At 32.0% G+C, this 15105-nt stretch overlaps 2 protein-coding genes across 2 annotated transcripts; both read right to left on the bottom strand.

Moving 5' to 3' along the window:
• Nucleotides 1-798: 798 nt before the first annotated feature.
• Nucleotides 799-2567, bottom strand: LOC108204484 (FCS-Like Zinc finger 8). The gene is made up of 3 exons (XM_017373952.2): nucleotides 2205-2567; nucleotides 1321-2112; nucleotides 799-1038 (listed from the first exon to the last, which is right to left on the bottom strand). Exons 2-3 carry the CDS (start codon nucleotides 2067-2069, stop codon nucleotides 948-950), a joined length of 840 nt encoding a protein of 279 aa, XP_017229441.1. The 5' UTR covers nucleotides 2070-2112; nucleotides 2205-2567; the 3' UTR covers nucleotides 799-947.
• A 5151-nt stretch (nucleotides 2568-7718) lies between these two features.
• On the bottom strand, nucleotides 7719-14903 carry LOC108204825 (uncharacterized). Its single transcript, XM_017374459.2, has 10 exons — nucleotides 14663-14903; nucleotides 14398-14556; nucleotides 11372-11552; nucleotides 10896-10952; nucleotides 10721-10791; nucleotides 10179-10257; nucleotides 10042-10101; nucleotides 8688-8791; nucleotides 8523-8583; nucleotides 7719-8322 (listed from the first exon to the last, which is right to left on the bottom strand). Exons 1-10 carry the CDS (start codon nucleotides 14806-14808, stop codon nucleotides 7951-7953), a joined length of 1290 nt encoding a protein of 429 aa, XP_017229948.1. The 5' UTR covers nucleotides 14809-14903; the 3' UTR covers nucleotides 7719-7950.
• Between the last annotated feature and the right edge of the window lie 202 nt (nucleotides 14904-15105).

Here is a 15105-nt window from a genome sequence, read left to right as displayed (position 1 = left end):
ATTAAAATGGGAGTCGAAAATAAGGGGTGTGAAAATGAACATTCAGATGATACAAAGGAAATAATTTATCCTCAGTGATTTTCATTTCATACAACACATAACTAATCCAAATATCAACACATTTTTGATGTTAACTGAATTTATTAATCCTGAACTAAAATCTCTACATATATACACATTATTAAATATTTTAAGTCATCGCATAAATTATAAACTTCAAAACTTCGAAGAATTTAAAATTTAGCGAGAACAAGTTTGCAACATAATTTTTCCATTGTAATTTTGGAATAAAATGATTTTTGAATTAAACTATTTTCTGTCAATTTTTTCATTTTTCTAAACACCAATTTACATTTCATTTAGAAATATTCGCTGATATAGTAAGAATTTCAAATCCACAATCAATTATATATAGATGATTTGATGTATTTATATATTAAGCATGCAACACTATTGGAATTATGAATTTTCATATTTCCTACAAATTTTAGCAGTGCAATCAGCACTGCACTAGACTCGCTCTTAATCAACTTTATCACACTATTCCATTTTATAAACAATTCTGAAGCTCCGTGAGATGAACAACTACAACGAGAGTTCTCAATCATACATTATCAGGTCATGAAATACCAAAAAGTACGTGTAAAGCTTAAAGCAATTATAAAAAGCATTTCAACTTAATCAAAAAATAGTTATTGTCTTTTTCTTCTTTTTTTACATTATTATCTTCTCCTCCCTGCCTCTCTTTATAATATGCAAAGTGAGAGGGTGAAAAGGAAATTCAACAACTCCAAGAAAAAGAACAAAAAATCATCCAAATACATTCATAGTTATTTCTTACATGTAATATAGATAGACAAACTCATCCTCATGTGATTGGCTATTTTATTTTTATTTTTCAAGATTATTTATCTGGAAAAAAGCAAAAGATAAGATCAAAAGAAATCCTAAAAGCCATTTTCCATTTCTGAGTTCTCCATCTCATCCAAAAATATTTCTTCACACCTACATTCATTACTGCAAAATGCCTTTTCTCCCCTGCACAACACACATTTGAAAATTAATATTAGAACTTTTTAAACTAAATTATGAATTTAAATCCTTTTTTACATAATGGTATTGATTGTATTGATCATGGTCGTAGAAATTGGGAATCGGAACCGATTTATGATTTATTGAGGATTTACAACATTTGTTTTCAATAAATTGGAGATTTTAGTCAAATCATAATGTAATAGATAAATCAGTAAAATATTTTTTTTAACTTAATAGGAATTTTTAGAACACTTGTATTGATTGGATTTATGAATTTGGACTAACCTGTACATGTAAATGTCACTGCCATCTCCAAGATTCTTGTTGCAAGTGTGACAGGAGCTCAGAAAACTCTGAGATGGTGAACTCAAGTTATACTCTTTTTTCAAGTCAGATAATGCAACCACACCACAGCAGCTCTCCACAATGCAGTTATCGAAAATTCGGGTTGTTTTCGGATTAGGCCCGTGTGAGATCACACATGTATAGTCCTCAGAGAGCTCCATCTCACTCCAAGAAAGACTTCTAGTAGAAATAGCAATTGGAGATTCTTGTGCTTGAGCCTCAGAATTGAGTCCACTTGATGGGGTCAATAAATCATCAGAAAATCGCAAACTCTGCGTGTTAGATCCTGGAGGACTGGGGATTTGGATCCTCAGCTTGGACCCCAACCGAGCCCTTGTGCAGCTATTCTGATCAAGACTCTTCTCATCATTTATCAGAGCAAGGCCAATTTTCATGTTCTCAGTACTAATCTCCTTGTTTTCGCAGCCTGCTCTCGGGGACTTGACCATGTTATCATAACAACCAAATGATGAACCAAAATTAGAAATTCTAGGGGATCCCAGCACTGAAGCTGGTTTCTTCACAGGCTCAAAATTAGTAACACCTTTCGGAAAAAATCTGTTAAAAAACCTGGGAGAGCCGAAAAAAGAAGAATTTGAAGCGGTCTGTTTGGACTTAGAAGCTGGGACAGAGTTATGGTCAGCCATTAGAGATTGTTTAGTCACTGCTCTGGATCTATTTCTCAGCATTTTATGGTTTCAAGAAGATCTCAACAAATCTTACACAACTTCACTGCAACAAACAAAAACTGTGTTAAAAGACTCAAAACAATATAAAACCTAGCAAAACAACCTTAAACCAATGTCAGATTCTCAAAGCCTCACCTGTACTATAAATATGTTCACAGACTAGCTAGTTTTCCAAAGAAATAAGAAAAATGTGTTCTGGTTCAATCTCTGTTGCCTCCATATAGACCAGTGAATAAAAATTCAAGAAAAAAAAAACCGAAAAAAAAAACTAAATATAGTTTTCTTGTATTATGATCTTTTGGGTGTCTAATACAAACAAGAAGTGTTTATCATGAATTTGCATAGTATGATGAAAAACAGAGGCGTGTGAAGGAGGAGAATGAGAAAGAGATTGGTGTAAGATGAAGGGTTCGATCCTTAGCAGAGTGTATTATTATATAGGCCAAGGAAGTAATGCATGAAGTAAAATCAAGTGTATACTCCATCTCTTGCAACTCTATTATTGGTTCGAGTCGTTATCAATTTTTGTCAAACTAATTCATCAACTATAATTTGTCGTCACTTTTACTCATCTTCCATTGGTCCAACTCTATATCTCTATTCGGATGGGAATATATACACATTCGTACACGCACACACTAATTGTTACTTGAAAATTGAAATGAAGATATTTTTCGAGACCTTGACGAGTTTTTTTTATTGGACTTTATTGCTTTGGTGGTTTTTCTTTGAGAAATTGTCCGATTGATTAAATCAATTTATTCGAACAGTAATTATTAGTTTAAAAACTGGTTATAGAAACAAAAGTATTAATTTTTATAATATACCTCAAAATATGCAAGGATCAAAATTTAGCAAATTATTTAATTTGTACAACAACACTTTTTTCTAAGAGCACATAATTTTTCAATAGCATTCTCAGATAAACTCTTAATCTGTGTGAATTATTCGTAATAAAATTATTAAGCATTACTCTCTCCGTCTCAATACATAAGTCACTTTTGACTTTTAAATAGTCAAATTGATTATAATTTGACTGAAATGTATAGATATTATATAATTGATAAAATATTTTAAAAAAATATCATCAAAAAGTAAATCAAGTTTATTTTAATATGCAACTTTTAATTTTTCAAAACAACAAGTATATTTTAATAGCTGGTCAAAAATTAGTCAATTTGATTTTTGGAAAAGAAAAAAAGACTTATAAATTGAGACAGAAGGAGTATACTTTATATTTTGCCTGGTTAAATTTTATACTAATAATATATGTTCATATATGTTACCTCCAATAATTTATATTTTCTTGCCTTTTTCCTTAACTATATCCGTCATCATGATAGACTGCATTTTCGTAAATTAAATGATAAGTTTTGCTAAAAGTGTGCGAATATTGTATTTTAATATAATTTATATAAGATCAGAGAAGAAAAAATTTCCTTAAAAAAAAAAAAGAAGAAGAAAATTTAGCATTAGCCATCTTGAATTGATTACTTCAATTGAGATAAGGATTACCGTAAGGTGCAAGTACAAATCAAGATTACGAATGTACTTAAAATAAACACCTTAACTTGCCCACACTGACAAACTTGTCTATTTTTCAAACAGTGTAAGAAACTGTGTAATTGGGCCTACACTGCTGAACTCTGGTACAGCAATCCAATTAACGTTGTGGTCTGTAAGGTCCACATAACTCTGTGTCAGTAAATAAAAGAGGCTAATTGATCTTTCACTCTTGGGCCCATCTTATCTCTTTACTGGATGTTGATGTACTCCCTCTGTTTCTATATTCTTTTAACACGAGACAAATTATTAATTTACGCATAATTTATAGGACCAAATATAGTCATAAGTGATCTTATTAGATTCGTATTTATAAGTATTATAATACAGTGAAATTTTTATATTTAATATTAATACGAAATTAAAGATATTAATGATTAAAAACATATGTTGGCAAACGTGTCGAAGGCAAACAAGAAAAATATTAAGAGACGGAGGGAGTACTACTACGTAATTAATTACATGTAATGACGACCTGCCACATGTACTATTTTTTGTTTATAAATTAAGTATATTTTTTTCCCGACAAAAAAAAAATAGTATGCTTCTTTTTATCGTTTATTAATTATTAATTATTCTACAAATACGTATTGGGCGTGGTGTCGGCACTCGGAAAGTTGCAGGGCTAATCAGCAAATGCAGTAATGTAATATGCAGTTATAATATTCCTCCTCAGGTAAGGTTTATATTATCAAGATTAAGATTGTAGAGTATTTTTGTTTGATAAAACTTTTTTTGGATGAGTTTTGTTTACAATTTATTTACGTTTATTTATTCTCTCTTTGTGAGAGTTTAGTGTTTTTTTTGGGTGTGATTAAATGTTCAGGACGTTAGATCTGCCGGACGATCGATAGCTCACAATGATTTTGATGAAAGCTAGATGTATATATATCAACTTCAACAAATCGCTTGATTGTGTCTTTATAAAGACTAGATTAATCAGCGATATGATCTGTTTTATATTTGTTCGACTCAATTGTTCTTGTAAATGCCGTATGGCTTTTCATTATTAAATTATTATTTTTCTCAAAAAAAGAAAGAAAGAAAAAGTATGTGTGTTTCGGGGTAAAGACCTAGGAAATGAAATGAAATTTAAATTATAATTGAGTTGGATGTTTGATAATAACTTTTTATTCTTATTTAGTTTTTATCATTTCCAACAAAAGCTCTAAATTTTAATTTTGGGAAAGAAAGTTCCACTTTATCATATTTATTTTCTATCGAAATCTCATAATATAAATTTTCTATCCACTCAAATTTTATCAAATATTTCCTCCTATCCTTTAGCGTTTTCTTTTTTCTTTTTACATATTTTCATTTCATTCTTACTAACCATATACAACAACACTAGTATCAGAATTGGAATCATTTCGGTGAAATATAGTTTAAGCTGGAGTTTTCGAGTACGATTCATAATTTTTTTAATTTAATTATAAATAATATTTTCAATCATTAAAATTTATATATAATCTATCATATATATGTAAAATTAAACATAATATCAATTAATCATATGTATCTCTCAATTTTAATAATACTAAAGATCATTGTTCTACTTATTAATTATATTGCAGAATATAATGTCCTGTGATTATATAAATAATTGTTATGCATGTTGATTACGACATATAAATAATTTTCAAGTTGTCAGATGTTTAAAATGTTAGTAGAATAAAAAAATTAGAATCGAAATCATTAAATTTCAATTTGAAAGAATGTGAACTTCAATACTCCTCTTTTATTGTGGTCTCGGTATAACTTTTACTTTTAAAAAACAATATTATTGTATAAATTTATTCTTAATTCTTGGTAAAATCTATATATAAAAAAAGCAACTTTGATGTTCATTAATTTAATCTTAATTCGCAGTAAAACCTATAATCTATATTTTATTATACATAATATGATGAAATAGGTTGGTTTAATAAATTAAACAAAGGGAAAATAGATCTTTTCGCCTTCCAAGTATTTAGAAACTTATCACTGAGCTATAACTTTTTTCCTTTTTGTCACTAATATTAGGTTCGAATTTTTTTTTGGTAACTAACGTTAGGTTCGGATTTGATTATTAATATTATATTATTTATTTTAACATTATTAAAATATAGTGATAGTTTGCAATATTATGGTTATCTCATGTGTGATATCTTTATAGTACGTCATATATGCCCTAAGTAGTTTACCTACGAGAGTTTGACGCACATTTTAAAGATCCTAAAAGATTTATTTTCATAAATTATTTAAATTTTTTTTTTCTGAATAAAAATTTAACGCTTGAATTTTTATACATAAAAAAAAATCTCAAAAATATATTATGGAACTGTGTTTTATCAGAAAGGGGAATCTTAAAATACGTGTCAAGTAGTGGGAAAGAACTATAAATAAATGAGATGGACGGAGGGAGTAAGAATAATATAAATAAGTGATAAAATCAGAAAAAATTATAATATATCTAAAAATTCATTAATCATTAATCTGAAATCAATGGCTTCAAACAATTTATCATCTACAATCAATTCTCAAGCAAAATTGAGTTAAGTGATACTATGTTTTTGTGGAATCTTGAAATAATTTATAAAACTAATATTTTTAGGAGTCTTAAAACACGTGTCAAACTCTCGTACTCCAAAGTAAACTACCAAGGGACATATAGAGTACTATATATAAAGGTGTAAACATATATCATGTCATCATAATATTACAAACTATCATTATATTTTAATAATGCTAAAAAAATAATATAATGTTATTAATCAAATCCAAACCTAACGTTAGCGGCTAAAAAAAATTTGAACCTAACATTAGTGACAAAAAGAAAAAATATTACACTTCAGTGGTAAGTTTCTAAATACAAAATAAGTCAAGTGGCGAAAAAATCTATTTTCCCATTAAACAAATAAATCATTAGATCCGAAAAATGTGATTTTACATAACTGTTTACAAAATTTCTAAACTGGAACAATATACAATGCAAAATGAGAAAGTTATGCGATTTTTGCTTTTAAAAAACACAATTAAATTCATAAGTGATCCAATTATTAATAATCTTATTTGCAAAATCACAAAAAATCTTAAAAACAATAAAATTGTTCGAAAATGAAGGAGTGGTCTATTTTTATGCCAAGAAAAAGCGGTCTTCCACGTACTTGAAAGCAAATTATGCAAGCACTAGACACAGACATAAGGTGGAGACACAGCATCATAATATTCCTTATTCCTCCAAAACCTTTTTCATTTTTTTTTCAAAATAGTAGTACAATGCTGGCAAATATCTCAAATTCATCACAATAAAACACAAATAGTCAAGTATAATGTTCTATCGGACCCATTTTTCTTAGAGTTAATCCTTAGCCTTTTGTCTATTTTCTTTGAGAGCATATATAGAGTAGGGCACCATCTCTTTCAATTAAATCAAATAAAAAATTATTATGGAGTGACATGCTTCCACTACTTGTACTCAGATGCCATTCTGCCACGTGTCATCTTCCAATTGCAGAAACTAATTCACTTTTACTCGTTTCTTTGTACATTATTCCTTGATTAGACATTGAACAACTGTGGAATGAAACTCATTTTTTGTATTATTATTGCTTTATGGACTTCGCATCTGAAATGGAATTCTACTGGTAATCAGTTTCTACAAAACCAGTTTACGTTTGGCATTTGTCCTGATTAATTGATAGTTTAAGTGTTAATCCTTATTTCACAACTCACTAAATTGATTAAATATCTGATTATTCAATTAATAATTCGATTAATCTCCGACCAATCCAACTAATTTTCGTGTCTTTACCGATCAAGTCTGATCACATTTTTATTTAAAACTACTAATTTTGTTCGTCACAGTTGTTTTTGTATAATTAAGGTTACAACTAGAATAGATGGACATATATTACGCCTTACAGTACAATCATCTTTTTGACTATTTGTGTTAAAGTAGCATAGAATAGTGATGTTTCATTGTGGAAGAAAAGAAATCCAATTGGACCGTCGCTGTTACAACTACACTAATGGGACCATGATGGTGATATAACTACATGTAGATCCTTGTTATTCTTAGATGTTTCTCACAGCAAAAACCATACAAAGAGTTCAAATGTTCAATCTTACAGTCAATTAGATATCTGTTAACAAATTTTCCAGAAGTACAAAAACAGATGTAGCCAAGTCACTCATGACTCATTCCTAGCCCTTAAGTTACATAAAGAACATCTATCACCACAATTACAACAAAGATTACAGGCAATGACAATGTCGAAACTAAATATTATCCGTATAGAGGTGAAGGATCAGACACTAGTGACTAGCAAAACTCTGTTCATTTATATTTTTTCTTGTCGTTCCTGCCTCGTTTCCTGTACTCTCTGTTCTCCACGTTGTACTCTTTTTTAATTAGTAAATTGTTCATTGCTATTTTCACAGCTTCAGCAGTCCTTGAAAATACTTCTTTCTCAATAGATAAATTACCCTGCAACGTCTTAAGTAGTTGTTCTCCACCTGGTATTTCACTGTCTGCCAATATAATAGGCTCACTGTTCTGTCCGAAACAGGAGATCGCTCTCACTCGGGCAAGAGACGGTGAAACAGAACCTTTTAAGTTAGAGACACCCATAACTAGCCATAACAATTCTGATGTGGAAGAAGTACTCAAGCAAGTAGGAATAAAGGCTTCTTCAGTTATAGTTATTTTCTGCAAAAAAAGACTGCAGATTTAAACAGGGGAAAAAATGGTAGGATAAAGGAAGTGCTAGATATTTAACAAGATTGCATAAAATGTATTCAGGACACAAACTACAAGACACTTTTAAATAAGAATAGAATTCCAATTAATTTGTTTTCACTTCTTAAGAAAAAAATCTAGCAGAAATTATTAAAAGAAAATGTACTAACCCTGACAATAGAAAGTGATTTAACAGAGAGATTACAACTCAAAAGTAGTACTCCAGGTAAGCTGCAATTCACACAAGAAACTTTAATTTAGAATTTCATTATTGTAGACTATTATATAATTTAAAGAAACACAAGAATACTTAAGTGTTGTCAAGAGATATATACCTCTGTACAGCCACTGCAACAAGTGAACCATCACGGGAAGCACATAAATCAGTAATTACGGGAAGAATATCTTCTTCACTCCCATTAGACTGAAGAAGCCCTGCCTTCAGAAATAGAAGAGACTCCCAATCAAAATTTAGGTAATTTTTAGGGAAGAGATAAGATATATTTATGTTATTAGAGCATCTTCAACCCATCAAAACCCTTAACTAAAATTCATTAAATCATACCAAAAATAAAATTTATAGATAATGTGTGAAATTTGCTCAACTCCAACCCTTGTCTAAAAATATAGCCAACCAATTGATGTTGGCTATATTTGGCCAACCACTACAAGCCTGTAGCAATATATGTAGCAAGATTTCATATCATTTGTTACCATATGATAATATACATTCTATTTATAACAACTTGAATGAATAATACTATTTCTGAAATATAGCCAGTACCATCGAAGCAAAATAGCTTACAGCTTCAACAAATTTTACATAATGTCTTACAGGTCCAATTTAGCCAACCACTTTTAGCCAACACCGTTGGAGATGCTCTTATAAACATACTACTTACACATAGTTCCAAATCGCCACCAAAGAGTTTATAAGATACAACCCATGTCTTGGAAAATTTTGCGTGAAGTCTACAATTTGACTTTAGTTCTAAGCAGATCGATTTAATATAATTTCAGAAAATTTCAAGCTTATACATGTACATTTTAATTATCTAGTAGTTAAGATTGGAAGGCATAACCCACTCAATTTCTGGGAATTAAGCTACATTTTCAAGCAATAGTTATTATCTGGATTACAATGGCTTCTTAAAAGGTTCTCTATTTCAGATGCTTATGAATGGTTAATGGCATCACAGAGCTAGAACCTTTCAGGGGTTCCATGATAAGACACGACTCGTGTGATGGGAGAAAAAACACCACAAACCAAATTGCACACACCTTTACAACTTCAGAGTTTCAAACTGCAAAAATTGCCCCAAAGTCATTGTATGAGTGCTAAAACCCTACAACTTACAATACACAATTACAGTAAAGAGTTCATCCTTACACACTACAGACCCTTTGATTGTGTATAATATCTAATGATTGTACCAATGACACACAACACCTAACACAGACAATAACTTAAGATTGCGTTTGGGAACTTGTATTTCATTTCAAATTTTGGATTTCAAATGACATGATTTGAGGTGTCATTTTAAATTCTCATCTTTAGCCTAGTATTTGAATGTCCTGGATTTCAAATGAAATTCAGTTCCAACTTTTTTGTGTATCCAAACATGTCATTTATTCTACAAGATATATTAGGATAACAAGAAAAATAAAGTATTCAACCAGTAGATGTACCTCTGCTCCAACTTCACATGTATTAAGTAGGGTTCCAGATTCATATTCCCACAAGCAAACCTGCAAAGCAACAATTAGATTATTGGTGATTTTTGTGCTTTAACCACCACAATCTGTATATTTTATGAATTACTCACTGTTGAATCACCACTTCCAGATACAAGAAACCCCTGTGGATATTCCTGATTGCAAACGAAGGTAAAGCACGATACAAACCTGAAAATAGTAGTATAATGAGTCGACGGAGTGGCACAAGCTACTTATGGCTGACGAAGCTTGTCACAATTTTTATTATGAAAATTCAATCAAAATGTTAGTATTTGTGTCAATGACTCCACCAAAATATACTGAATGCTATTTGTCAAGCTGAAGAAATGCAGGACCAAGATTTGGGTATTGAACAATTTACACCATGTACTGGGTTAACCCTAATTTATATTTTCACTTTAATTTTTCTTTTTTGTGATTTGGGGGACAGGGGGAGGGGTTCTATTGTAATTTGAACGGCAGAACCTTCATAGATTCATGGCATCAGAACCAGAGAATTATTTTATTAAAGGTCAAAATACCTTGTAACTATCATGTTGGGGCCAAAAAGAAGTATTAATTTGGATATTCTAATGTAACATTTCATGCTAAATCATGTAAAAAAATATACAACATATCATAAGAAACACACTTTGTATGTCCAAGGCAAAAACTTTGTATCTCATGAGCTCCTTCTAGTGGTTTTGTAGGAAAGGCGGTAACCTGTTGATAAGAATAAACAAAAGTGTAAGCAGGTTCAAAATAATGTGAACTGTATATTTTAACAAGATAAAATGAACTTTCAAAAGGTTAATAACAATACTTACACGGATTTTAAAATCCCTATCAGCACTAACTATATATTTTCCATCTGGCGAAAATTCCTGGAAGATGTTAATCCATTATGGTGTTACCAATATGATATGACATAAATGGACTGAGAAAAAATCTAATTTATAATGCAAATAAAAAAATGCTGAAAAAAAGAGAAAATTATGCAAACCGGGGTTGCCACATTAGAAACTGTGATTTTCATAATATGACATTGACAATCATAATATGACATTGACAATTCATCATCAAATTAAACTTCTAGTGGCATGACGGTCTAGACAATCACATACAGACTACTGGCAAAGGAGTATGTGATAAAAGTAAATGAGAGTCTGTCATTCGATTTAATTGAAAGAGGTAAAAGGAACAAGTAATAACATATAGTAGTACTTATTTAAACCTGAATTTTTTTTAGGACACACACATATAAAGTGGATAAAGAGGTTATATATCGATATGCATAGCATACCAGGCCAGTAATGATGCTACAATAGTGGGAAAGCATAGGTGCTGGTTTCTTCTCAACCACAGCTGAACTCTGGTGAAGGCCTTCCAGTTCCACAACCCAGACAACTCCAAATTTGTCAGCGAAACTAACATAATGGCCGTCATTGCTTATTGCAACTGCAGTAACTCTTTTTTCAGATGATCTGTTACAGTTCAGCCACAATCAAAAACATGAAAGTATGTCAAAACATGAACGCAAGCCTAGTAGAACCAAAAGTATAGGCCGTTTGATATCAAAACACATTATGTGAAGTGCTACTCCTACAAATAATTCATAATAAATATTTGCCCTATGCCATTGTCCAACAAGGACTTGCACAATCGACTACAGGAATAAAGTGTGAAAAGTTTCATCACATAGAATCATTATGCTGTTTCAGGTTATGGTGGTCATTCGTTATAATGAGCAATATTCTGCGTCAAACCAAAATCGGGCACAAAAACCCCAATATAATTTCCAAGAAATAATCAATAGCAAACTATATTATTCCCAGAAAAAGTGCATAATCCAAGAGTAATAAAACCATATGTACAATGCCATAAAAATACCAGAAACATAACCCTGATGGACTAAAAACAAAGCCAAAACATGAAATTTGATAATAAATAAATCGGTCTCACACACACACACGCGCGCGCGAGCATGTTCTGATGGCTTAACCCTAAGTTCTGATGAATATGACCGATTTATCTCCATCAGGCTTAGATCCTAAGAGCGCTACTTGAAAGCATGCCACTGTGCGAGCAGGGAGCTACATAATTGCTAGGAAAAGTTCAGCTATATCGAACAAAACTTTGAATAACACCAAAAAATTCAAGAGCTCATCCTCTAACCCAGCAAGCCAAGTCGCGAATGATCCAAATACTATCTACAATTACCATGCTGAGTCTGCAAATACCTCTTGTCAACATGCACATCTGCTATGAAGATATATAAAGGGTACAACAACCAGTGGTGGGTATACAGGCCCAAGGGAGCTAGAAAAAAAGGCACAGTAGCATGTGAATGAGATATGAAGTAACAAAAGGGTATACACTGCACAAGAAATGGTGGGCGCACAGACTCAGTAGAGCTAGAGCTAGAAGAACAAGCACAACAAAATGTCAATGAGATAAAGGTGATGCGGGTTAAAAAAATACCATGTGAGGAAATCTATGAAAAAGGAGTATGATTCCACGTTAAACACATCTCTAATATTCATACCACGAGGAGATATCAACTCTTTCGAATCTAAAATGGACCCATCTTCTTAGCATGCACTTACTACTAGACACAAGGTGACCTCTCAGTGCAGTGTTGCAACTTCACTTGATCACCCTCATCACCAGGCCCGGCTCAATCAAAGTAGAGGCCCTGTGCTAAATTAAAATTTGGGGACCTTTTATTGAGAAGAAGAGTGAGATGTAAAAAGTGAAAATTATATGGGTCACAATTTATATATATATGAGAATTTTTTACCGTTGCTTGTGAATTGAAGCTGACATAGAAGCAGGAGAATGATTAAGCTATACACATATTCCCGATTCACGAGGGAGACGAAGTCAGAGAGTATTATGGCTGAGTTCTGGCGTGCGTGTCTCTGTATTTCCGCGGGTGTTTTGTTTTCTACAGGCCTATTTTTTTTAACACATACTAATACATATAACTAGGGTTGGACTAATTGGGGCCCCCAATTTTTTTGGGCCCTGTGCAGTTGGGCTGACTGCACAGGTTAAACACCGGCTCTGCTCATCACTGAAATCTGAATGGACGTCCATGCAGCCTTATAATTTTAAATTTTTTATTGTTCAACTTAATTTTGTCACATCTCAGCATGCAACTCATGAATGTGAAGTGAAAATGACTCTACAGGTTCAGATTACTATATACATTTTCCTTCTTTTCGTGGACCATATGATATTTTTCCATCTTCGCTTTCTTCTTCAACATCACCTCCATCTCATTAAAACCTGCTACAATACTTGTTCCTTCTAGCTCCAACCTCAATAGATGTGCCTATTAGCGTCTTGTGTCAACTCGACGTGGTGATTGTTGACGGTGTTTGCTAGGTTGGAGGATGAGCATACTGGATCGATGATGCAGACTTTTGCCAGCTTGGAGACAAGCTGACAACAGTACCACAATACTCAGAGCGAAAGTGTGATCTGCTTATGAGGCGAAATCTCAAATCTTATATGACACACAACAGAAATCAGGTAGTCTTGAAGAATGATGTTAGTAGTGTTATCATAGATTTGCATCATCGGTTTGCCTATGTAATGACAGGTTTTAGGTGATTAGCTCTGATTAGTGAGTTAAAGCAATTTTTTGTGGCTTCTTTGGTGGGCAAAACTATGGTGGTATGGTCGTGTACAGCGGGATGGGGCTGACTATGAACACTAAAATGGCGATGAGCAACACTCGTAGTAATTATGACAAGCTGACGTTGGACGATATATTGAAAAGCTAAGATTAAACAAAATTAGGTGACTGAATTGTTACTCAGTTGATACCGCAATATATCCATCAATAACTGGTCACAACCAATGCCACGAGAGAAGTGTATTCATAATCCAAGCATAACAAAACAATACATTCAATGTCATATAAGTATCGAAAACACAATCCTAATGAACTAATAAACTAAAGCCTAAAAATGTGGGCTGAAAATAAAATCTAATAATAAAAAAAATAAACAAGTGTAATAATCCAAGACATCTGCATTATTTCACAATATGTTCGTAATTTTTACAAGACTAAATTTCGAAAAATATTCAAAGTTAAGCTAGATAAATAATAAAAAATAATAACTACAAATCAAAAAGTAATAGTAAAATTTGAATTTCACCATGATATTCTCTCAACCGACTTGTTACGTTGCTTTAATGCTTCAACTATATTATTAAGCTGAACCAAAAGTAAATTATCATAAAGACAAACTATAACAAGATTCCACATAACTGCGATATTGCTAATTCCACTTCAACATTCCGCATCGGAAAACTTACACATTGTAAATGCACTGCCATGTGTCTGTATTCCAAATCTTGACGAGTTTATCGTCACCAGCCGAAACAAAAAGCTTCCCATTTGCTCCATACGATACAGCTCTAATTGAATCCTTGTGGCCACTAGAACCATCCCCTAATATTACACAACAGCTTCCTCTGAAAGAGAACTCAGTAATCAATCATAATTAATTTTAACATAAAATCTATAAACACGGAGCAGAACATATAATATAATGTAGATTGAAAAGCTGGAGGGGCTTACTGGAGATCGAAAACTCGGAGCTCCGACCCGATGGCAACTACGAGAGAGTGATGGGTCGGGTGGACGGCAATTAAGGCCGGAGCGACATCCAATTCGGATTGTTTGTCGTGCAGCTCCGTCTCTTCTGTTATTGATTCAACGTCCATGGAGTTTCTTTGCTGATTCAAATGTGTGGGCTTAGGGTTTTCAGGAGGTTTAAGAATTTATTGATATCCGGTTTATTTTTATCTTTTAGTTTATCGTTTTTCAAATGAAATAATGAATCCGCGGTTAATCTTGTTCCGTTTAAATTTCTAATTATTTACTTCATTTTTATTCACCAGGAATTAGTTAGTTAATTATTCATTAATTTTTATTTTCTGTTTCATCGATTAATTCTGATTCTCGATATAATTGTTTCCGAATATTTCCCGCATGCTTCATATATTAAAAATGAAGTTTGA

The sequence above is a fragment of the Daucus carota genome, chromosome 1, assembly GCF_001625215.2.
Source record: "Daucus carota subsp. sativus chromosome 1, DH1 v3.0, whole genome shotgun sequence".
NCBI lineage: Eukaryota > Viridiplantae > Streptophyta > Magnoliopsida > Apiales > Apiaceae > Daucus > Daucus carota.
The sequence above is the reverse complement of the archived record's forward strand: the minus strand, read 5'-3'. Positions and strand labels throughout refer to the sequence as shown.

Excerpts from the sequence above, each read along its gene's own strand:
- LOC108204825 (XM_017374459.2), bottom strand. The coding sequence starts at position 14,808 with ATGGACGTTGAATCAATAACAGAAGAGACGGAGCTGCACGACAAACAA. Across the intron at positions 10,102-10,178 it reads CTGGAAGTGGTGATTCAACA|GTTTGCTTGTGGGAATATGA; the intron begins GTGAGTAATTCA and ends GTTGCTTTGCAG. Across the intron at positions 8,584-8,687 it reads GTTGCAGTGGCTGTACAGAG|CTTACCTGGAGTACTACTTT; the intron begins GTATATATCTCT and ends TGTGAATTGCAG.
- LOC108204484 (XM_017373952.2), bottom strand. The coding sequence starts at position 2,069 with ATGCTGAGAAATAGATCCAGAGCAGTGACTAAACAATCTCTAATGGCT. Across the intron at positions 1,039-1,320 it reads AGTGACATTTACATGTACAG|GGGAGAAAAGGCATTTTGCA; the intron begins GTTAGTCCAAAT and ends TGTGTTGTGCAG.